The 24255-nt window shown below is 41.5% G+C and overlaps 2 protein-coding genes and 1 long non-coding RNA gene across 6 annotated transcripts in view; 2 read left to right on the plus strand and 1 right to left on the minus strand.

Annotated features, from left to right (window-relative positions):
* The window catches only part of LOC146673017 (uncharacterized), a 406340-nt gene that overhangs the window by 187789 nt on the left and 194296 nt on the right, over positions 1-24255 (minus strand). The window lies entirely within an intron of this gene.
* On the plus strand, positions 206-23156 carry LOC146673022 (protein NLRC3-like). Of its 3 annotated transcripts, none has more exons than XM_085401419.1 (11): positions 206-268; positions 2205-2311; positions 3320-3451; positions 3526-3627; positions 5282-5360; positions 5981-6209; positions 8820-10623; positions 14910-15071; positions 19325-19498; positions 21083-21129; positions 21305-23156. In XM_085401419.1, exons 3-11 carry the CDS (start codon positions 3363-3365, stop codon positions 21895-21897), a joined length of 3279 nt encoding a protein of 1092 aa, XP_085257545.1. In that variant the 5' UTR covers positions 206-268; positions 2205-2311; positions 3320-3362; the 3' UTR covers positions 21898-23156. The 3 variants fall into 3 exon arrangements, with proteins under 3 accessions (XP_085257545.1, XP_085257544.1, XP_085257546.1); XM_085401418.1 differs by having other exon boundaries at positions 2205-2307; positions 3314-3451; XM_085401420.1 differs by lacking the exon at positions 2205-2311 and having other exon boundaries at positions 229-268; positions 3314-3451.
* The window catches only part of LOC146673023 (NACHT, LRR and PYD domains-containing protein 3-like), a 505210-nt gene continuing 481184 nt past the window's right edge, over positions 230-24255 (plus strand). Inside the window, exon 1 of the mRNA XM_085401391.1 lies at positions 230-268. The gene's annotated coding sequence lies outside the window, so the exon portion shown is untranslated. The remainder of the gene's footprint in view (positions 269-24255) is intronic.

Here is a 24255-nt window from a genome sequence, read left to right on the forward strand (position 1 = left end):
TCTGCCTCTGTAAAGCACTTTGTGATTTTATCTTGAAAGGTGCTATATGAATAAAATTTTACTTTTTACTTTACTTTACTCAGCGTCACCCTGAGCCAGTCCGAGCAGTCAGACAACATATTTTGAGCCCAGCACATGAAGGTGTGGCTCTCTCACACTTTTCAGGTAGAGTCCCGCCTCCTTCCAGGAAGCAGCTCACCTGTTTGTCTGTGTTTAGTGTCCAGGTGTGGAGTGGAGCTTGTTGTTCGTGTCTCTGTGTGAAGAAACTGTAAGTTTGCTTTGTTTCCTCCTTTAACAGTTTGAATGTTTGTTTCTGCTCTGTGATGTTTGGACCAGATGTTCAGCTCTTCTTTCAGGATAAACTTTAATCACTCTTGTGTTTGAAGACAAATCCACATGATTATGGATTATTGATATTCAGTAACTCTGTACTGAAACATTTGTTACTGTGAACAACAATTTTAATCATCAGTCTGTGTGGAACACTGATCAGTAATCTGATGTAACATTGACCTTCGTTTAAATAAAATAATTTTGTTCTTAAGAAGTTGATATTTACGTTTTACTGAAGTGACATAAAAAACCCCACAATGAGTATTTAGGCATGTTTAAAATCCTACTATCCTACTGATAATGTCTGCATGTGGAGGTTTACATGCATAATGTGCAGAAAACTCTCTGAGAAAAAACGTGTTTGAACTTTTTATTGTGTTCCATTGTTTTCATGCTCACTTTGTACTCAGTTCTCCTGGATTTGGTTCCAAACCTTTTCCAACTAATGCCTTGAATCTTATCTTAAATACAATTACAAAGTTCCATAATGGTATGTCAAGATGAATTGATACATGTTAAACTCAGTTCGTTGTAATTAAGTACTCTTAGTGAGTCATAAAGTTAAAGTTAAAGTTTCACAGCCTGAAATACATTTATAGCTCCATACACCTCACACATTCTTGTGTGAGGTGTATGGTTCAGAACCCTGATTCTATTTAAATTTGTTGAAAGGTAAATACACATTAACTTTTAAAGAAGGTTGTTTTTGTTCCCTTTAAGAAAATTTATTCCACGGATAAGAGGAGATTCATTTAACCCTTTGTCTGTGCTCTGTAGCAACTTCATTATTCTATAAAAAATACATTTTTAGAGTAGGTATATGTAAAGGTTAACATCACCACACAGGACACAATGAGAAACACAAATAATCACAAATGAACATTACTCAGTGCTGTTATCTGCTATCAGAGTCCTTATATATCAGGGACTCAGTGAACTCTGTCTCTTGTAACTTAGTTGGAAATGTTCAGGTGTGAAGGCCTAAACCACTTTAACAGAATCAGACGGATGTGTCCAGATGATCAGGTCTGAGACCTGGTTGTCTCCTGGTCAGCAGAGTTGAGGACCTATAAAGCAGGAAGCAGCCTGTTGATGTTTTCATGTAACAAGGACTCAGATTTTTTAATAACAAACAGAAGGAAGGATTAAAAAACAGAAAGAACAGAGTGGAATATCATTTTAATAACCTCATCAATAGTCAGACACTCTCAGACATGAGGAAATGTTCAGGTAAACAATCCCCTGCTGGCAGCTGATGATTGAGGCGTCACAGAAACTGTTGGAACAGAAAGAGCAGAACAGGACATGAGACATTTTTATTTGCTTTACCTACATAAAACAAATCTGATGTATGATTTAACATATAAATCAAATATACTAATATGTGTTAGTGTTCAAACAGGCCTGTTAAATAACATGTTGTTACTGTTGGTGCCTCACAAAGATCAGCTGTGCTGCAAACTGAAACTATGCTGTGTGCAGTTATACCAGTTTTTCTAGTTTAAACTTCAATGAAAATTATTACCTTGGCTGAAAACACCAAACATCATAAAAAGTAGTTTTGTTTCTTACAAATATGGAAAACAAAGGAGGGAAATAATGCTGACTTGGAAAGTTTTTAGTTTGTATCACTTTGAAAGACAGCCATTAAAAGTATGTTGTTTTACCACTACCAAGCTATGTTAATTTTAACAATGATGTATTTTTCAAAGAACTTTACTCATAATTATAATTTTGGAGAAAGACACAAAGTCATTTCCTTATGTTAATAAAATGAAGCCACTTAGAGAGAAGAAATTTAAATCTGACATAAATGATCAGAAATTTATCTTAAAATCTGCTTCCTCTTCCTTGCACCTCTCCTGCTTCAGGTTGAGTCCCGCCTCCTTCCAGGAAGCAGCTCACCTGTGTGTCCGTGTTTAGTGTCCAGGTGTGGAGTGGAGCTTGTTGTTCATGTGTGTGTTTGAAGAAACTGTAAGTTTGCTATGTTTGCTCTGTAAAACAGTTCGTCTTTAGTAGTGCAACAGGCAGTGAGACATTTCTGTTTACTTCACATAACGTAAATCTGATTTATGATCTGAATTAATGTGTAAATGAAATAAACTGATGTCTTCATATAATTAATAAACAGAAAAACAAATATCCAAAATCTGCACCAGATGTGATCAGAGAGCTGCTGAACATGTTTTCATGTTAGTATCTGTATCATCTATGGAAAAAGTACTGATTCAGTTCACCAACAAGGTTCAGGGGAATGGCTGCAATATTTCCCAAACAGAGCCATCCAATAACAAAAGAGAGAATTATTTCTCTTTTTGAATTTGTTTCTGCTTAATTAGCAATCAATAATTGAACATAAGTATACACTCAAGTAGGTAATAAAGCCATCAACCTAAATTTACAAAATTAAACACCATCAAACAAAAATAGAATTAAATGAGTGTTTGCACAATAAAAGCAATGGTTTTATGTTAAACTAGAGCTATGTACTTATGTATGTATGTATGTATATATATGTATATATTGTACTATTCTTAGTTAGTGTATTGTCTGTCTTGTCTTAATGTTGGTTTAAAATGGAGCACTGTAACAAAAAATAATTTCCCCCAGGGATCAATAAAGTATTCTGATTCTGATTCTGAACACCAATGAGATTGAGCAGGTTTTTAAAAGTTTTTAAATTAATGAGAAATTGGGCTGCTCATATGATAAGGGGCAGGTTAAAGGTCAGAAGCCAACACCAAAAAGACTCTATCAAAATAAAAACAAAGTCTTCTTATTTTGAAAATTTCTGCACACATTATTCCTGAATTTACATAGACAAAATGTCACTTCTTATTTATCTCATTAGCAGTAAATTGGAGTGTGTGTTGTTCTCTGCACATTCAACAGGAATAATCAGTGTGTGTCAGTGAATGCATCTTGTGTGCTTCATGATTTCAGTTGATGTGCACATGAATGATTTGTGTTTTCTCTGCAGGTGAAGGTAGAAAGTGTGTGTAAGCTGATGTGGATGTGAATTGAGCAGCATGGATCAGTGTGAGGACAGAGAGGAGGGAGTCCCTCCCTCTAAAAGCACTCTGTGTGGGGAACATGAGAGCCAGACCAAAGCTCAGAGGTGAGACGACCATCTCTAACCATTCTCCATGTCACAGCTCAGCACTCACATCACTGCTCCATCATTATTCACAGGAACCAACCTGGACCTACACCTAGCTGTGTGTCCTTACAGAGCAGCGACTCTAAATATCACTACGTTGATTTTAAAGCCCAGCAAGCGTCTGCTGCAGAGAGGTGAGCTCTTTAAGTTCAATAAATAGTACAATAAATAGTTCATGTACAATAAATAAATAAAACAACTGACTGTGGATTATCAAACTGTACAAAGCCTGGTTACCTCTGTACAGAAGTCCCTGAGCCTCTGATCCTTAGGATATTATCACGATAGGTTAATGAAAACTTATTTAAGCCAGTGGTAAGCAGGGTTCCCCAACACATACTACCTCGCCTGAATGGTTCCCCCTGAAGTAAGGGGGAAGATACAATCAACAGCCATCTTCATTAATGGTAGGAGCAACAACTGAGCACAAGATTGATAAATTACATTGAATTTCAGAGAGGATACATTATAATTTAATTTAGCAAGGGCAACGCAAACAGCACAATCAGTTAAAAATAATCAAATCATTGTGAAATTGGGGTGGTGCCCAGAGTACAACGTCCTGTTCCTGCATACTGTGGTGTTTTTATGTAGCTTATCTGAAAAAAATTTATATAAACAGCGTTTATATAACTTCTTATTTCATTGTGTATTCCTTACGTATCCAAAGTGTCTTTAGGGTTTCGCCAGCTTAGTTTATCTCATAGCCGACTTGCTAACAGCATGGCCTCTTCAACTGTCCCCCTACACTTTCATGCTCATTGTGTCGGATATTTAGTTACTCCTCTGCCTTCTTTAGCAGTATTGATACTTGTAATAAATGTAGCCTATTTACAGCTCTGGAGACAGGAACACTGAACTGGACACTCGGCTTCGCACACCCTGAAAAACCTGTAGCTAGCCAGGCCCCTGTAGTAGGTACAGCTGAAAATAGAATAGGCCCCACTAGCTGTCCCTAGGGATACACTCCCCAAGTGACCAGGGAAACAGGATGGCTGGGGGACAGTGAGGCAGAAGCATAGTCTTAAACAGAAGCCTTCTAGGGGGATCTACATAGATGCTAAAAATGACAGCCTCAACATGGCATTTAATCTGTTATTAGACTCAATTGGCTTTTCTCAAAATGTAAAAGAACCCACCCACCACTTTAACGACACTCTAGATCTTGTTTTAACATATGGACATTTAACAGTGCTTCCTGAAAACCCTCTTCTGTCTGATCATTTCCTTATAACATTTAAATTTACAATAATCGATTACACAGCAGTCGGGAGTAGACTTCTTCACAGTAGATGTCTTTCTGAAAGTGCTGTAACTAAGTTAAAGAATATAATCCACCCACTGTTATCATGAAGTCCAACACAGAGCAGAGCAGCCACCTGGACATTTCTCCAACAATAAACATGGCCAACACTATTGCTGTTGTGTGTGTCACCCATGATACTCGTTTCCTTCGCTGTCTCTTAGTTCATAGTTTCCATTTTAAATTTTATTTTATTTTCTTGTTTGTTTTGTTTTGGGTTTTCTGCATCAATAAAGCTGCCGTTTTCAGTTACCTCCTGTGTGTTCAAGTCATGTGTTTGTGCCCAACCTTTGCCTGCCACACATCACATTCATGAGAGTTTGATTATGATTTCATTTCCACTTGATTCTGCGCTATTCTGCATTAAATGTTCAGTGTAACTGAGTTCTGACTGATTTTTCTAATAATAATAACATTAAAATAATGTCTTGTCTTGTTGTTATAATGCCTCATTATGTTAATCTTATTCTTCCTTATTCCTCCAGAGTTGACCGGGAGAGCTCAAAGATTCCCAGCGGTCAGTCTTCCCATCAGCATCAAACAGATCTGAACCCTATATTTATGGTATGTACAACAACTACTTTTTTTTTTCTTTTTTAATGTTGTGGCTCGGGAAGTACAGCCACTTTTCCATCAAACACAAGGTTGGTGGTAAAACCTTTGGTTTTTATTTATTCTGTAGTACTGGAAATGAGCCAAGGCAAGGCAAAGTGAGGCAAATTGGGAATCCAGTTCTGCACCATTTAAAGAAAATGATACATTCTGGCAGCTGGGCATGCCCGAACAATTTGACAGTATGTCTTATTATATGTACCATTTACTAATTTGACCAATCTTGACCTCAGCAGCTGCATTTTACCCATAAACTGTTTGCTGTATTCTGATTGTCCAGCGTTAGGTCTAGTGTCTAGCATTAGGCTCCAAACATTCCTTTTTGATAAAGCTAATACTTAAGGATGGATCAGGTGATCTGTCTATCTGTCTATCTCTAAAGAGACAGATATCTGTAGATAGAGAGTGAGAGATAGATATCTCTTTACTGTGTGCATCTTCCATTTCCCGTTTTATTTTTTTTGTGTTTGTCATTCTTGATCTCCCTGTTTTCCTGTCTTGTCTTTCACCAGCCATTGAGTCAGTATTATTGGGTGACTGTGACATTCACATGGTGTTCTGTTCTGTTCAAGGTCCTGCAGGACAACATCATCACTTTTGTGAGAAACGAACTGGAGAGGATACAAAAGGTTCTAAGCTCAGATCACTCAGAATACTTGCAATGTCAAGGGGGTTGTGCGGACGTTTTGGAAGATGAGGATGAAGAGCAGAGGAGGAGCACCAAAGAGGCATTTGTGAAGATCACACTGCACTTCTTAAGGAGAATGAAGCAGGAGAAGCTGGCAGCCAATCTAAAGACCAGTAAGGGGATATTTCCAAAAAAGCAGGCATTTCCAAAGTCAAGATAACTGCGGCCAACTTAAAAACTAGAAAATCCAGCAGCACTACCCAATCTTAAATCTTCACCATTATAAAAATACAATAGAAAATGATGTATTTCTTCGGAATTGCATTTAGAAAAATGATAAACCACACAGGATATTGACTATGAATTGCTAATGCAACCCAGCACTCTGCAAAGTGTTAAGCCAATGTGTGACCCACCTCCCGCTAGGACAGGTTAAATACAAGAGCAGTATATTTAGACAAGAGTAATATTGTTTGAACTCACTTTATATATATATATATATATATATATATATATATATATATATATATACATCTAAAAACATTTAGATATATACATTTAGTATATAGAACTACCGTATTTTCACGACCATAAGACGCACTGTACTAAAAGGCGCAGTCTCAGTTATGTGTGCCATTACTGTATTTAACACACACATAAGGCGCACTGGATTATAGGGAGCATACAAGTGTGCGTATTTAAAAATAAAGCAGGAGCAAAACAAAGTTTGGTACTCACATTTTTATCATCAATCAAACCCATCGAAGTCCTCATCCTCTGTGTCTGAATTGAACAGCTGCGCTAAATCTCCATCAAACATTCCAGGTTCACTTTCTTCACCGTCAGAGTCACTTTCCGTGCCGTGTGGCTCCTCGGAAATGATGCCGGCTTTTGCAAAAGCTCGAACAACAGTGCCAGCAGACATGTTAGCCCAAGCATCTACAATCCATTGGCAAATTGTGGCGTAACTCGCCCGGCGCTGCCTTCCACTCTTGGTGAAACTGTGGTCTCCATCGGTCATCCATCGCTCCCAGGCCGCTCGCAGCCTTACTTTGAACGGGTGGTTCACACCGATGTCCAGCGGTTGGAGTTCCTTTGTCAGGCCTCCCGGAATGACAGCAAGCTCACAGTTCATTTGTTTCACTAGTTTTTTCACATCGGCTGTGAGATGGGCACGCATAGAGTCACAGATTAAGAGCGATAGTGATGCGTGGAAAAAACCACCTGGTCTCCTTACATACACCTCCCTCAGCCACTCTTTCATCATTTCCTCATCCATCCAACCCTTTTCATTTGCCTTAATGATGATTCCTGTTGGAAACTTCTCTTTAGGCAAAGTCTTTCGCTTAAAAATCACCATAGGCGGCAGTTTCTGTCCATTAGCATGGCAGCCAAGCACAACAGTAAAAGAAGACTTTTCGTGCCCCGTTGTGCGTATCGCTACCATGCTGGTCCCCTTCTTCTCCACAGTGTGACTCACTGGGATGTCGAAAGTGAGCGGGACCTCGTCCATGTTTGTGATGTGGCTGGGCTGGATGTTTTTGTCGCCAATGTGTTTGCTGCAGTAGGAGCGGAAGATGGCCAGCTTTTCATTATAATCCGCTGGAAGTTGCTGCGCTACCATAGTCCTGGTCCGGATGGAAAAATGGCACCGTTTCATAAAAAGTGAAAGTGAAACTGCTTTTAGCCGAATGGTGACCGTCGAAACGCTTCTCCCGCTCGTTCTTTGCTCAATGATCCACCGCTCGAGTCTTTCCTCCAACTCGGGCCACCTCGCCTTATGTCCGCGGAAACTCAGCTGCGTTTTCTTGACCTGCCGGAGCTTGTTTTCTAGCTTCCTCCATTTGCGAACCATCGATTCGTTAATCTTAAATTCTCTCGCCGCTGCTCTTTTTCCATGTTCCTCCGCGTAGCTGATGGCCTTCAGTTTAAACTGTGCTTCGTAAGCGTGTCTCTTTGCCATTTTCAGGGTTGTTAAAACAATGATGTCCTGCATAACGCACATACCTGTTCTTTTATACAGGTATGTGCGATAAAGTCAACGTCCACACTTCACCCTTTAGCGTTCTCATGGTGTTCTCTACTACGTCCTCATTACAACACACAGGGCGCACTGCGCTATAGGGCGCGCCATACTTTTTGAAGAAAATCTAAGACTTTTAAGTGCGCCTTATGGTCGTGAAAATACAGTAACAGTTGTAGTTCAAAAACATTTAGTGGGGCCCACTATGGAGCCCCAGCCTACACTTTAGGAATTACTCTTCTAAAGATATAAGCACATTGATAAATTGGGCATTTACTAATGCAGTGTTTTCCAACCACTGTGCCACAGCACATAGGTGTGGTGTGAGAAGTGATCAAGTGTGTTATACTCTAATTAAAGGTGTTGTCAACTGACAGTAAAAAGAAGTCGAAGAAGAAATTACATGGTCATGCTGAGACAACGCAGAGTATAATTGCAACAGATAAATATCTGAAAAGTAGTTAACCGGTCCCTGAGAAAGTTCTGACCCAGATGAAGGCCCTAGCATGAGTAGTGGTCAGAAGAAAGATTAAAAAAAAGATATACTGGGAACAATTCCGCTATACCTGGTGTGCAGGAAAAAATTATTAATGTGTGATATTTTGGTTTGGTGGTGTGCTGTGGGATTTTTCTAAAGTGAAATATGTACCATAGCTAAAAAATGTTGGGAAACATTGTACTAACGTTTCATGAAATTGAAACGTCATACCTTCAACTGACTCTATCACTGATTTTTTTGGTTTGTTTGTTTTTTGTTTAGGAACTTCCATTAGGAACTGGCATTGGAGTCAGCATGAACTTAAGTCAAACCTGAAGAAGAAGTTCCAGTGTGTGTTTGAGGGGATTGCTAAAGCAGGAAACCCAACCCTTCTGAATCAGATCTACACAGAGCTCTACATCACAGAGGGAGGGACTGCAGAGGTCAATGATGTGCATGAGGTCAGACAGATTGAAACAGCAAACAGGACACCAGACAAACCAGAAACAACAATCAGACAAGAAGACATCTTTAAAGCCTCACCTGAAAGAAATAAACCAATCAGAACAGTGCTGACAAAGGGAGTGGCTGGCATTGGGAAAACAGTCTTAACACAGAAATACACCCTGGACTGGGCTGAAGACAAAGCCAACCAGGACATCCAGTTCATATTTCCATTCACTTTCAGAGAGCTGAATGTGCTGAAAGACCAAAGGTTCAGTTTGGTGGAACTTGTTCATCACTTCTTTACTGAAACCAAAGAAGCAGGAATCTGCAGCTTTGAAGACTTCCAGGTTGTGTTCATCTTTGATGGTCTGGATGAGTGTCGACTTCCGCTGGACTTCCACAAAACTACAATCCTAACTGACCCTAGAAAGTCCACCTCAGTGGATGAGCTGCTGATAAATCTCATTATAGGGAACCTGCTTCCCTCTGCTCACCTCTGGATAACCACACGACCTGCAGCAGCCAATCAGATCCCTCCTTACTCTGTTGACATGGTGACAGAGGTCAGAGGGTTCACTGATCCACAGAAGGAGGAGTACTTCAAGAAGAAATTCAGAAATAAGAGGCAGGCCAGCAGGATCATCTCCCACATCAAGACATCACAAAGCCTCTACATCATGTGCCACATCCCAGTCTTCTGCTGGATCACTGCTACAGTTCTGGAGGATGTGCTGGAAACCAGAGAGGGAGGACAGCTGCCCAAGACCCTGACTGAGATGTACATCCACTTCCTGGTAGTTCAGGCCAAAGTGAAGAAGGTCAAGTATGATGGAGGAGCTGAGACAGATCCACACTGGAGTCCAGAGAGCAGGAAGATGATTGAGTCTCTGGGAAAACTGGCCTTTGATCAGCTGCAGAAAGGAAACCTGATCTTCTATGAATCAGACCTGACAGAGTGTGGCATCGATATCAGAGCAGCCTCAGTGTACTCAGGAGTGTTCACACAGATCTTTAAAGAAGAGAGAGGACTGTACCGGGACAAGGTGTTCTGCTTCATCCATCTGAGTGTTCAGGAGTTTCTGGCTGCTCTTCATGTCCATCTGACTTTCATCGACTCTGGACTCAATCTGCTGGAAGAACAACAAACAACCTCCCAGAAGTCTGAAACAAGAGAATCTGCAGAGAAACACTTCTACCAGAGTGCTGTTGACAAGGCCTTACAGAGTACAAATGGACACCTGGACTTGTTCCTGCGCTTCCTCCTTGGTCTTTCACTGCAGACCAATCAGACTCTCCTACAAGGTCTGCTTACACTGGCAAGAAGTAGCTCACAGACCAATCAGAAAACAGTTGACTACATCAAGGAGAAGCTCAGTGAGAATCTGTCTGCAGAGAAAAGCATCAATCTGTTCCACTGTCTGAATGAACTGAATGATTGTTCTCTAGTGGATGAAATCCAACAGTCCCTGAGTTCAGGAAGTCTCTCCGATGAACTTTCTCCTGCTCAGTGGTCAGCTCTGGTCTTCATCTTACTGTCATCAGAAAAAGATCTGGATGTGTTTGACCTGAAGAAATACTCTCCTTCAGGGGAGGCTCTTCTGAAGTTGTTGCCAGTGGTCAAAGCTTCCAACAAAGCTCTGTAAGTAGTCAAGTCAAGTCAACTTTATTTATATAGCACATTTAAAGGACATCAAGTGACGGCCAAAGTGCTGAACAGAGGGATAATATAAACAAATAAAAAGAATTAAAATAGATAAGATGAAAACGTTATAGAAAACATTGTGAGACATCCATATATCTTTGTAAAAATATATGTGTACATGCAAATATGCACATATCTATACATTAAAAGGGGAATCATAGTTTCTCCATTTGATCACAAAGCCAAGTTAAACTGCGTTAGCCAGCATGCCACTGGGGCACGATTTACAGTCCAGTGCCAGAAAAGTAGCTGTGATTACCTACCTGGCACTGTGCACACCGTCGACAGCTTTAGAAGACAGATACTTGAATGCGGTTGTCAGGGTTCCTGGGTTGTATTTTCAGTTTGTTCATGTTCGTTCACATTTCCTGCCTTGTTGTGCCAGTTCCTTTCCTGTGTGATGTTAGTTTGATTAAGTTCAGCTGTGTACTCACCGGTCTCTCATTATCATCCTCATCAGTGCATTTAAGTCCTCAGTTTCCACTCGCTCACTGTCTTGTCATTGATGTTGTTTGTTTTCAGTTCAGTTCAGTCAGTCAGTCAGTCAGTCAGTCCAGTTGAGTTCAGTTGAGTTGAGTTCAGTCCAGTCCAGTCCAGTCCAGTCCAGTCCAGTCCAGTCCAGTCAGCCAGCCATTCATCTCCTGCTCTCGTTGTGTCATCCTTTCCGATAAACACCATTATCCTGCACCGTGAGTCCTGCGTTTGGGTCCTCTTCTTCTCATCCACACACAAGACCCTGACAGCGGTGACAGGCCAAACAGTAGTACATGCAGAGGGCAGCAAGGGCTCGCGTTAGGCTGGTAAGTCAGGTCCCCAGGAGAGTCAATCACAGGAAAAACGATAAGATTCAGTTTTTCCAGGGTCAAATAAAAAAGCCATGCTCTAAGGCTAAAACAGTAAAATTAAATACTAATTTTAATATGATAATCTAGATCAGATCTCTAATCCTTAAACCTAACCAAGGAAGAAAAAATGGCAGATTAGACTGAAAGTTTAGGCACATAACGATGTGTGCTACTGGGAAAGTTTCTGGGCTGCCTTTCCTTTTAACAGCCTTCCTTCATTGAAAGCAATGCATTATTAGGGACTGTAACATCTAGTCCTTTTTACTGAAACTTTAGCGAAAAATTAAAATGGAGCTAAACAGGGAGAACACACATATGGAGAGCAGCGGCAGACAGACACGCCAGCATACGCTCACCCGGAAGTCTAGCCCACAGCTTGTGTGTATAAGACATAACACATAAGTCCATTTTTCTTTTTTAAAATTGTTTATTAAAAAAAAGATAATCAGGTACACAATATTTAAAACCGACACAATGTAATTTCTATAGGCCCCTCAAAACATTGGCAGCACTCAACAAGTATATGATACTTTCTTTTAGTTATTTCATAGCTGCAGAAATTGTCACAATTTCTAGAACATTTTAGTGTGACCCTTATCAAATGACCAATATTGCCCACCTTATGATAATCAATAACTTTTCAAACATGAAAAAAAAATCCTTACCAATTTTTTTTCATATCAAAAGCATGTAGACTTATCCGATGTTCTCTTCAATTCAGTTTGTCTCGGATGTTTGAAAAATGTCATAATCAGTGTTCTTATTGCAGAAGTATTATGCCTTACCACCCTAACCAGTTTACGCTCTCTACAGGGTGGGCCATTTATATGGATACACTGTAATAAAATGGGAATGGTTGTTTTTCTTGTGACATTACCAATAAGTTTTGATGTGTCACATGGCCCTCTTCCTATTGAAAAAACAAAAGTTGTGTCCAAGATGGCCGACTTCTAAATGGCCACCATGGTCACAAACTATCTTGAGGAGTTTGCCCCCTCACATATACTGATCTGCCACAAACAGAACTTTAATATCACCAACCATTCCCATTTTATTACGGTGTATCCATATACACCAATGGCCCACCCTGTATAATTATTCAGCTTTTATTACCAAGCAGTCAGCGTATCCATTTTACCAAATTAAGAACATAGGACATAGGACTTAGGTTTACCAGCCTCAGGTTTCTAACACAGATTTCTTATATTCATTTTTTTTCTGGCTGTCAGTTGGTTTGTAACTTACTGTTAGTTTTTTTTTTTCTCTTATTTCTTTTACATCTCTGATATGGCAATCATCATGAAATCCAAGTTAAAGGAAAACTTGGACTTCACCTTATTGGTCATTTAAGTTTTGAAGGTTTTCCAAGTGTGTTCAAAAGTGGGCTGCTAGGTATCAGAAAATTACAGCAAAGTAATAAAAATTATGTCTTCCTTGAAGGCTTCCATAATTGGAGTTCCCACTGAATTACATTTTACTCGTTGCTTTTTTGGTATTTTAGAGCAAATGTTTTACAATTAATTCATAACATTTTAGTTTCTCTCACATTGAAAGGAGTGTTTGCAGGCTACAATTATATCCTACACTAAGCAAAATATTATCGTACTGTTTCCCAAACAAATGCCCTGGTGCAATATTTGTGTTTGTTTTCACTCCCTCCTGTCATATTTTTTAAATCCATCCATCCGTCCATCTTCATCCGCTTTATCCGAGGCTGGATTTTTTAAATCATGTTCTAAAATATATATAATTGTTTCTGAAGAAATTAGCTTTCCAATAATAAGGCAGATTTCTTTTAGTATGGTTACAGTTTTTACTAACCTCTAAACCATAAGTCATGGAAAGTGGATTTTACAAGAACTGAGGGCTTTCCTTAACCATACTTAAACAGCTTATTTTAAATAAAAGATGAGCTGATTGTCTATAGCATTGTTCGGTATGTTATTATAAAAAAAAAAAAGATTATTTTGAACTGTATCAAGGAACAATACTCACAGATTTTAAAATTAGGAAAGTGATCAGCAGTACTATATGACTGTACCTGCAGGTACTGAACTAAATTGGTAAATGGTAAATCGCCTGTATTTATACAGCGCTTTACTAGTCCCTAAGGACCCCAAAGCGCTTTACACATCCAGTCATCCACCCATTCACGCACACATTCGCACACTGGTGATGGCAAGCTACATTGTAGCCACAGCCACCCTGGGACGCACTGACAGAGTGCTAGACTAGAATCGCTAAATCTAACAAGTCCTTACTGGTTTCCATTTAAATAATGTGGTATATCTGTGTTTTAATGAGGAAATGTAATATATATGTATTTTAAGTTATTTTGTTATGCATTAGGTGTAGGGATGGGTATTGATAAGATTTTCACAATTCCGATTCCATTTTCGATTCTGTTTAATGATTCGATTCTTTATCGATTCTTTTTAAAAAAGGAGAACACTAAGGTTGATTAGCTTAGAACTTTGTTTTATATCTTCTCTTTGAACAAGATAGAAATTTAGGAGTAACATGGCCTTACAAACCCAACAGTGAGATCTTAAGAGATCCAGCCTACGGCTCTTCAATGTGGTGTCACAGGGACCCCGGGGAAAAAAATTGTAAATGTAAAATAATAAAATAAATATTCTTCTGTAGCAATAACAAAGTATAACATAAATTATTCTGTAGCAATTACACAAGAATATCCAGTAATGTCCCTGCCTACAATTAAACACATTCACTTACCGATCGGGGGCATCTGCTGTGGCAAATGGGTGCAAGCCTTTTACCATAAGCTTAGTCACTGCTCGGTAACATTAGTCTATCCTGGCTTGAAAGGAGACGCTACCGGTAGACTGCAGCAAGAACTGCCAGCGAGCGCCAGCCAGACTCTGTCTGTGTCTCTCATCATGGTCACCTAAACGCACAGTAATGGCAGTAATGGCAGATAAGGCAGATCGCGCTAACATAATATGCACTGTTAGTTGATTATTTACCTGCCGCATTAACGGGAGAGGACGTGCAAACGTTACCGCTGCTGCTGGGTTGAGATTCACGAGTCCGGAGCGGAATTAAAAACACGACATTCATTTAAGGTTATCACGTGTTTTGTGAGCAAATGCTTTTGCATATTCGTAGTGTTTCCTGCCAGGTAAATTACGCTCCGCAACGTAGTGACGTCATTCAGGGCGACTGGAATCGATAAGGGAATCGTTTGCAAAAATGGCAAACAATTCCAAGGAATTGAAACAGTGGGAACCGGTTCTCAAATAGAACCGGTTTTCGATACCCATCCCTAATTAGGTGCATATTAAACTTTTTATCTTTCTTGTTTGGGTTGAACACTTAAATTGGTTTCATTTGATCCTAAATACCTTTGTTTTTCAGACTGTCTGGCTGTAACCTTTTGGAGAGAAGCTGTGAAGCGCTGTCCTCAGTTCTCAGTTCAATGAGAATGGTGGACCTGAGTAACAACAACCTGCGGGATTCAGGCGTTAAGCTTCTGTCTGTTGGACTAAAGAGTCCACACTGTACACTGGAAGCTCTCAGGTCAGGATCCAAACTTTTCCAAAAATTATTAAATCAATTATATTCGTGTAATTAAACCCTTATGAAGGTAACATCAAGGGAACAGTTTACCCTGCCTGGGATAGGGTTACCGGGGCCCCGCCCTGGAGCCAGGCCTGGGGAGGGTGCCCGAGGGCGAGCGTCTGGTGGCCACCACCCGCAGGAGGCGCCATAGGGGTCGGCTGCATTGTGTGTCGGGCGACGGACAGGAGAGGAGGCCCTGGCGGACTGATCCCCAGCTGCCAAGACTGGCAATTGGGACATGGAATGTCACCTCTCTGGTGGGGAAGGAGCCTGAGTTAGTGCGTGAGGTTGAGAGGTACTGGCTAGATATAGTCGGGCTCACCTATACGCATGGCTTGGGCTCTGGAACCAGTCTCCTGGAGAGGGGCTGGACTCTGTCTCAGTCTGGAGTTGCCCCTGGTGAGAGGCGGCGGACTGGGTTGGGTATTTTAATATCCCCTCGGCTTGCTGCCGGTACGTTGGGGTTTTTCCCGGTGGGTGAGAGGGTTTGTTCCCTGCGCCTTATGGTCGGGGAACGGGTCCTGACTGTCATCTGCGGTTATGCGCCGAGTGGCAGTTCAGAGTACCCAGCCTTCTTAGAGTCCCTGGGTGGGGTGCTGGAAGGTGCGCCACCTGGAGACTCTGTTGTCCTGCTAGGAGACTTCAATGCTCACGTGGGTAATGACAGTGAGATCTGGAGGGGCGTGATTGGGAGAAACTGCCTCCCTGATCTGAACCCGAGCGGTGTTTTGTTATTGGACTTCTGTGCAAATCACAGTTAGCCATAACAAACACGTTGTTCGAACATAAGAGTGTCCATAAGTGCACGTGGCACCAGGACGCTCTAGGCCACAGGTCGATGATCGATTTTGTAATCGTATCACCAGACCTGCGACCATATGTTCTGGACACTCGGGTAAAGAGAGTGGCTGAGCTGTCAACTGATCACCACCTGGTGGTGAGTTGGATCAGGTGGCTGGGGAGGACGCTGGACAGACCTGGCGCACCTAAACGCGTAGTAAGGGTGTGCTGGGAATGTCGAGCAGAGGCCCCAGTCCGTGAGATCTTCAACGCACACCTCCGGCAGAGCTTCAACAGCATTCCGAGGGAGACTGGGGACAATGAGTCCGAATGGACCATGTTCAGCGTCTCCATTGCTGAAGCTGCTGCATTGAGCTGTGGCCGCAAGGTGGTTGATGCCTGCCATGGTGGTAATCCCTGAACCAAATGGTTGACACCAGAGGTGAAGGGAGCCACCAGGCTGAAGAAGGAGTCCTATTGGGCTTGGTTAGCCTGTGGGACTCCAGAGGCAGCCGACAGCTATCGACAGGCCAAGCGTAATGCGACTCGGGCAGTGGCTGAAGCAAAAACTCGGGTGTGGGAGGAGTTAGGAGGGGCCATGGAAAAAGACTTCCGGACTGCCTCGAAGAGATTCTGGCAAACCGTCAGGCATCTCAGGAGGGGAAAGCAGTGCTCTACCTGCACTGTGTATAGTGCTGGCGGAGCGCTGCTGACTTCGACTGAGAAAATTGTCAGGCGGTGGAAGGAATACTTCGAGGACCTCCTTAATCGCACTGACACGTCTTCCGAGGAGGAAGCAGAGTCTGTGGATGAGGGGAATGACCCGCCAATTTCCGGAGGCGAGGTCACTGAGGTAGTTAAACAACTCCTTGGTGGCAGAGCCCCTGGTGTTGATGAGGTCCGCCCTGAGTTCCTGAAGGCTCTGGACGTTGTAGGGCTGTCCTGGTTGACACGCCTCTACAATGTTGCGTGGAGATCAGGGGCAGTACCTGTGGACTGGCAGACCGGGGTGTTGGTCCCCAGCTCTAAGAAGGGGGACTGGAGGGTGTGTTCCAACTACAGGGGGATCACACTCCTCAGCCTCCCTGGGAAAGTCTATGCCAGGTTGCTGGAAAGGAGAGTTCGTCCGCTAGTCGAACCTCGGATACAGGAGGAACAATGCGGCTTTCGTCCTGGTTGTGGAACACTGGACCAACTCTTTATCCTCTCGAGGATACTTGAGGGTGCATGGGAGTTTGCCCAACCAGTCTACATGTGTTTTGTGGACTCGCAGAAGGCATTTGACAGTGTCCCTCGGGGTGTCCTGTGGGAGGTGCTGCGGTAGTATGGGGTGTCTGGCCCATTGCTATGGGCCATTCGATACCTATACAACCGTTGCAAGAGCTTGGTTCACATAGCCGGCAATGAGTCGGACTCATTCCCGGTGGGTGATGGACTCTGCCAGGGCTGCCCTTTGTCACCAATTCTGTTCATAATTTTTATGGACAGGATTTCTAGGCGCAGCCAAGTGGTGGAGGGCTTTCACTTTGGTGGCCTCAGAATCTCATCTCTGCTTTTTGCGGATGATGTGGTTCTGTTGGCTTCATCAGGTGAAGGCCTCCAGCTCGCATTGGAACGGTTCGCAGCCGAGTGTGAAGCAGCGGGAATGAGGATCAGCACCTCCAAATCTGAGGCCATGGTTCTCAGCTGGAAAAAGGTGGAGTGCCCACTCCGGGTCAGGAATGAGTTCCTGCTCCAAGTGGAGGAGTTCAAGTATCTCAGGGTCTTGTTCGCGAGTGATGGGAGAAGGGAGCTGGAGATCGACAGACGGATTGGGGCTGCAGCTGCAGTAATGCGGACGCTGCACCGGTCCGTCATGGTGAAGAGGGACCTGAGTGTAGAAGCGACGCTCTTAATTTACCGGTCGATCTACGTCTCTACCCTCACCTATGGCCACGAGCTGTGGGTAGTGACCAAAAGAACGAGATCGCGGATATAAGCGGCGGAAATGAGCTTCCTCCGAAGGGTGGCTGGCCTCTCCCTTAGAGATAGGGTGAGAAGTTCGGCCATCCGGGAGGGGCTCAGAGTAGAGCCGCTGCTCCTCCACATCGAAAGGAGCCAGCTGAGGTGGTTCGGGCATCTGACTAGGATGCCTCCTGAGCGCCTCCTGGGTGAGGTGTTCCGGGCATGTCCCACCGGGAGGAGGCCCGGGACAGACCCAGGACACGCTGGAGAGATTATATCTCTCGGCTGGCCTGGGAACGCCTTGGTGTTCCTCCGGATAAGCTGGAGGAGGTGGCTGGGGAGAGGGAGGTCTGGGCTTCTCTGCTTAGGCTACTGCCCCCGCGACCCGGCTCCGTATAAAACGGATGAAGATGGATGGATGGAGGGATGAATGGATAATTAAACTTTCATTTCATGTTTTTAAGAGGCAAAGCGTGAAATGGACATGGTGAACCTGCGTGTCTATTGCATGTTTTGCCATGATTCTGAGTTGAAGAGGGAGAATATAATACAGGAGACATAGCATGATGGAGATTGTGAAAACAGACAGAAGGAGACAGAGCGCTAAAATCATTGAAATCAGGAAGATGGAACACACCAGGAAAGATAAATAACCTAAATCTGACTAAGACAGGAGAAGCAAAACTGAACACGATGTACACAGGACAAGTGACTATCACAATAAAATGGACAGAGACCCAGGCAGAGACCTAAACTTAAGAGACACTACTAAACATACTGAAAAGGTAAACAAACACAGAGATATAGGTGAGGTGTGGGAGAGGGCGGAAAAGAGAGACAGAAAGAAAGGGACAGAGAGAGAGACAGTATAAAGAGAGAGACAGAGAGATGCAAAGCAACTAACATAACAGAGCAAAAATTAAGAACCATAACAGATTTCAGATGCAGAAGAGAATAATATACACAGAGACTAAGACCAATATTTAATAATTTCAAAAAGTCCAGAATCAATCTCAATATACTTGGTCAACGAAGATACGATGAGGATAAATATAAAGAGAAAGAGCTGTCTAGTTAGTTATTGTCATGGTCTTTGTTCTTTGACCTAAACCCTTCAAAAATGGCAGATTACCTTGGGTAAAAGACTGACAGTTGAGGCACAAATAAAAAAAAAGTTGCCTCAACAAAAGGACACTTTGGGCACCCATCAGGAAAGGGGCGGGTGCTCCCCTCTGCACGTGCCTGAGCTGGATCCAGAGCAGCTGGGTCCACAGCAGCTCAATCCACAGGTTTAATCTTGTAGTTTTCCTGACCCAGCCAACCCAGGAGCTGTTCACAAGCCCCCCCCACCCTGAGATGCACTGGCATAGGTTTGGGATCTAAGAATGCATCTTTTTTGTTTTTTTACATATCGGTTATTATATTAATAGTTGATTTATTTATAAATTAATGTATTAATGTAACGTATTAATGGCACATTTCTGTAGGCTGTCAGGCTGTCTGATCACAGAGGAAGGCTGTACTTCTCTAACTTCAGCGCTGAGCTCCAACCCCTCCCATCTGAGAGAGCTGGACCTGAGCTACAATCATCCAGGAGACTCAGGAATGAAGCTGCTGTTGGCTGGACTAAAGGATCCAAGCTGGAGACTGGACACTCTTAGGTATGGGGAGAATGTCTAATAGAGGAGGAAGAGCTGGAAACATTTCCAGTGAAAACTGAAAGCCTTTTCACTGGAACATTTACTGTGTCCTTCACTCACTTCCTGTTTGTTTCTCAAAACTTAAAATGTACAGCTCTATCACTTCTGACATAAATGAAGTAAGAAAACCTCATTTTTCTTACTTCAGGAATGTTTATAGGGTTACTCAAGTTGGGCTAGCTGGCATCTAACAATGTAAACACAGCAAAGACAAGCTGGAGAATAAACGCAAACTTTTTTTGCCTCAATAAATCTGAACTTTGATGGTCAGAGACAAATGCAATTTAATAGCAGGAACAGATGCTGAAAACAGGCCAAACTTCAGTCAGAAGAATACCTGAGGCGATCCGTTCTCAGCACGAGGTCAGTCATTTATATACTGTGGCATAATTTGGATTACTTGCTACGAAAAATTCCTTATCCTCAGCTTCCTGCACCCATTGATATGTTTGTTAGCCTCAGCGTGATTCTTTTTATGACTTTATAAAAAATTTGCTGTCTGGTAAACCATGAGCTGATGATTAGTACGATTGATATGTAAAAAGAATTTGGTCATTAATTGGTTTCCAGCACTGCATACAAAGATATTTTCCTGTTGCACTTCGACACACACTTGACTGCCCATATGGAAAAGAAATAGTAAAAACATATATGATTTACTCATGAAAGTGGCCACTTTCTCATTACTTTCATATATTTTTTTAGTAAGTATATAAAACATACAAGTTTCATTATATAATTTTTCAAGGGATCTTATATGTGCTTTCACTCCTGTATGCTTTTCATACAAGTTTCATACAAGACAGATAAAAACTTTATAAGATTTATATATATCTTTTCCATATGGTTGACATTAGAGGGGAGATCTCACAGGCAAGGAAAAAATTATGCTTCCTGGGTACTAGTCGTATCTTCATCATAAACGAAAGACAGCCTCACAACACCCCCATGTGACAATAATAAACAATAGCTTTAAATGATGAAAAGGGGTTTAGAAGCCCTGTAACTCATGGGATATAAACGCATCACAAGTTAAAAAAGAAAAGGGCATAAATTAAATCTGTCAATGCTGACAGAAAGGACTCTGGTGCAGACTCAGATTTTAGGAAAAGAGAGTTCACAAGTTTATTTACAATCCAACAGTGCAACATATATACAAGGTGTCTCCAGGGAAAGGAACGCAGGAAAATAGTCCACACTCTCGCTCCTCTTCAGCCACTTATGCTCATGCTCCTCCAGACTCCATACCACTGGAACAAACAGGTATCCAGGAAGTACAGGGGATTTGTATTGAAAAGACATGAGTTCACAGTTTGAGTCAGTCATATTTCATTCAATACAGTGGTGTACTGACAGATCCAGGATCAGACCAAATCATCAGCAGTTTGATCCACGTATGGATTGAAGTGTATTTCTGAAAATGTTGGACTGTTTCTTTATCAGTGTCTAACAGTATGTAGACACTGATAAATATGAGAGCGATGTAATGTCCATGTGTGCATGCTGAAAGAGACTGTGCTGCTCTGACCCCCCTCCTCCTTTCAGGGTGGAGCCTGCTGGAGAACGATGGTTGACACCAGGTCTGAGGAAGTGTAAGTGTGTTTTTAATGTGATTCATGAAAACAAAGCAGCACACATTCAACCATCTTCAAACTGTCACATCACTCATTCACATCTCTGATGTCAGGAGTCATCATCAAAGTGTCAATCAATGAACAGATGATGGATCAATAACTGCAGCTGGATTGTGTTTGTTCTCTCCATCAGATTCCTGTCAACTCACAATCGACACAAACACAGTTCACACAAAGCTCCAACTATCTGACAACAACAGCCAGGTGACATATGTGGAGGAGGTTCAGTCGTATCCTGATCATCCAGACAGATTTGATAGTTGCCCTCAGCTGCTTTGCAGAAATGGTCTGACTGGTTGCTGTTACTGGGAGGTTGAGTGGAGAGGAAATGTTCGCATGTCTGTGAGTTATAGAAGAACCAGAAGGAAAGGAGAGAGTCCTGACTGTGTGTTTGGATGGAATGATCAGTCCTGGAGTTTGTGGTGCTCCAATTATATTCCTCTTTGTGTCTGGCACAATAACATAAAAACATCCATCTCCTCCTCCTCCTCCTCCTCCTCCTCCTCCTCCTCCTCTGTCTCTAACAGAGTAGCAGTGTATGTGGACTGTCCTGCTGGCACTCTGTCCTTCTACAGAGTCTCCTCTGACACTCTGATCCACCTCCACACCTTCAACACCACATTCACTGAAACTCTTTATCCTGGGTTTACAGTCTGGTCTGGTTCGTCAGTGACTCTGTGCAGGTTTGAGTGTAAAGAGCATCCTCCTGTTAGAGAAACAGTCTGACTGTTGAACAGACTGTTGTTCAATCTGTACATATCAGTCTCTTTTACTCAGTAACACGTTTTCAGATTCATGGATTCAATCAGTTCTTAAAAAGTTCTTTTAAACTGTTCTAAACGATTCCTTGGAAACTTCTTCCTCTTCAGTCCTTAAAAAATGGAAGCTACCATTATTCCAGGGTCCAGATGTTTTTTTCTTTCTTTTTTCACTCAAAGCATGGAATTTACAGTGTCGCTCATGCTGTGGTTATTTGAGTCATTTTTGGAAGCAGGACAGGAAGGAAGGTCTGAACAGAGAAGATAAGAACACAGTTTTTGAGAAGACATTTGGGAGTTTCAGAGGTACACCTAAATTTAGCACAGCAACTCTACTACATCATTTCTGTGACCGGATTGTTCAATAACAGTACAATCATGTTGGTTTATGGAAAGATGTTCCTAAATAGATTTCAGTCTAAGCTGCTGTGGTTAAATTGATGTTTTTTTGTTTCAGTAGGAGTGAAATCTTCAGCTTATCCCCGTTTATGAATAGTAAATAAAGAATAACGCCCAGTCTTATTATGGTAAATGTAATACAAAGGTCTACAGATGAGTATATTTACATATGATTTTGCAAATGATGTTAAAATAGTCTTTTTTTTTTTTTTTTTAAATGTAATCAAATAATGTAATCTGTGTGATGAAAAGAGCGTGCTCTTTAGACTTAGTGTTGATTCTGAATCAAATAGAAAAGCCTGTACTGGTCTGGTGTCAAGAGAAGTGGAAACTCATTATCAACTTTCTCAAGAGAAATCAGAGTGGTGCAAGCCTGTGAAGAGGATGTAAAAAATGTTGTCTGAGAATATTTAGTTTTTATTTCTTCTAGTTTGGTGCAGTGATAAGAGATAATATTTGAGAATCTATATTTTAACCAAATCACTGTGGAGTTAAAATTTGGAAATGTAATTGTTGTTTTTCTCTGCTCACTTGTGTGGAGTTGATTTGAAGCCGAGAAGACTTGGATTACTTTCAACTGAGTAACTGCTTCCATATGTGGGTTTGCGCTAGCAAGACTGGGAGAAGAATGCATTACTGGCCAGGACTTGACTCTCTCCCTACTCTCTCAACCATCCACAGACCAGTAGATGAAATTGTAATCACCATAGGGTAGATTAGGAAGTTTATGGAATTTTTTAAAATTAATCTGACTGTATAATTGAGATCATCTGATTAAGCGGTTTTCTTTGTTCCTGCAACATTGCTTAAATAAATATTCCATTTGGATTTAAAGTCTATATTGTCGAAATTCCCTTTATGGCTCTAATAGTACAGGTTCAAACTTCTGTTTGAGTATTGCATCTTTAAATGGCTCTTTCCAAAAGAGAACCCTTTTCATGTCTTTTTCCACTCAAAGCTTCACATTGGATATCAGTATGTAGTGTTTCTCTGAAGCTTAGTTCACAACCAGCTCCTTTGCATTTTCAACAAGAAATCCAGCTTCATGTTTATCTTTCATCAAAGCAGAAAATGCTGAGCTCAGCAAATCCATTTATTATGGACCTGGTTAGAATCCCAATGAGAAAAGCAGCATTTATTATGATGTAGTCAAAGGAGCTTGCAAAGAAAAGTGTCTGGACTCCTTTAAGTTGCTTGAAGACGTTTCACCTCTCATCCGAGAAGCTTCTTCAGTTCTAAGGTCAAATGGTTGAGAGTCCCACTATCAGATGAGTCATTTTTGTACTGAACGCTTTTATTTCAATCTGCTGTTTAGCTGTAAAGGACAAGAAAACTTAAACAAAAGGCTCTCAGTTTCCTCTTGGATTAAACTGATTATTTTGTTTGTTTGTTTTTTAAAATTATCTGTTAAAGTTCTAATTCAGGAAATAAATTTAAGTGACAATGCAGATAAAATTAAATCTTAAATGACTCAAAAAAATGGTTGTTATTGTCTAACTTCTACAAAAAAAAGTCACTCGACACTTTTCTGAAAATCCCGTTCAAAACAAGCTGACAGTGACACATGAAAGTGTTACTGGAAAGAGCTTCTGTTGTGTGTTTCTCCGTGCGTATTGTTAGCACAGAATTAGTTGATGGTCAGATGGGTAAAAAAAAATCAAGAGACTGTAAATTATTGTTTAATTATACATGTGACATGTAAACAGTTGGCTATCCCCATACAGGAAGTGATGCTTTCACATTGAGCCATCTCCATTTTTTTGTTTTGGGGGGGTTTTGTCTTTTGATTTTGTATTTACCTAAATTTTGTTCCTTCCGTTTAAACCTTCTTTCTTTTATTCTCTTAAAATACATGACTGAGAAATTTGTTAGCAGTATACAGGGACAGGGATCCTGAGGGGTGACTGTAAGGATGAGGTATAATCCA

The sequence above is a fragment of the Rhamphochromis longiceps genome, linkage group LG3 (genome assembly GCF_057381845.1).
Source record: "Rhamphochromis longiceps isolate RC_006_pf linkage group LG3, R_longiceps_female_GT1.1, whole genome shotgun sequence".
NCBI classification, from domain to species: Eukaryota; Metazoa; Chordata; class Actinopteri; order Cichliformes; family Cichlidae; genus Rhamphochromis; species Rhamphochromis longiceps.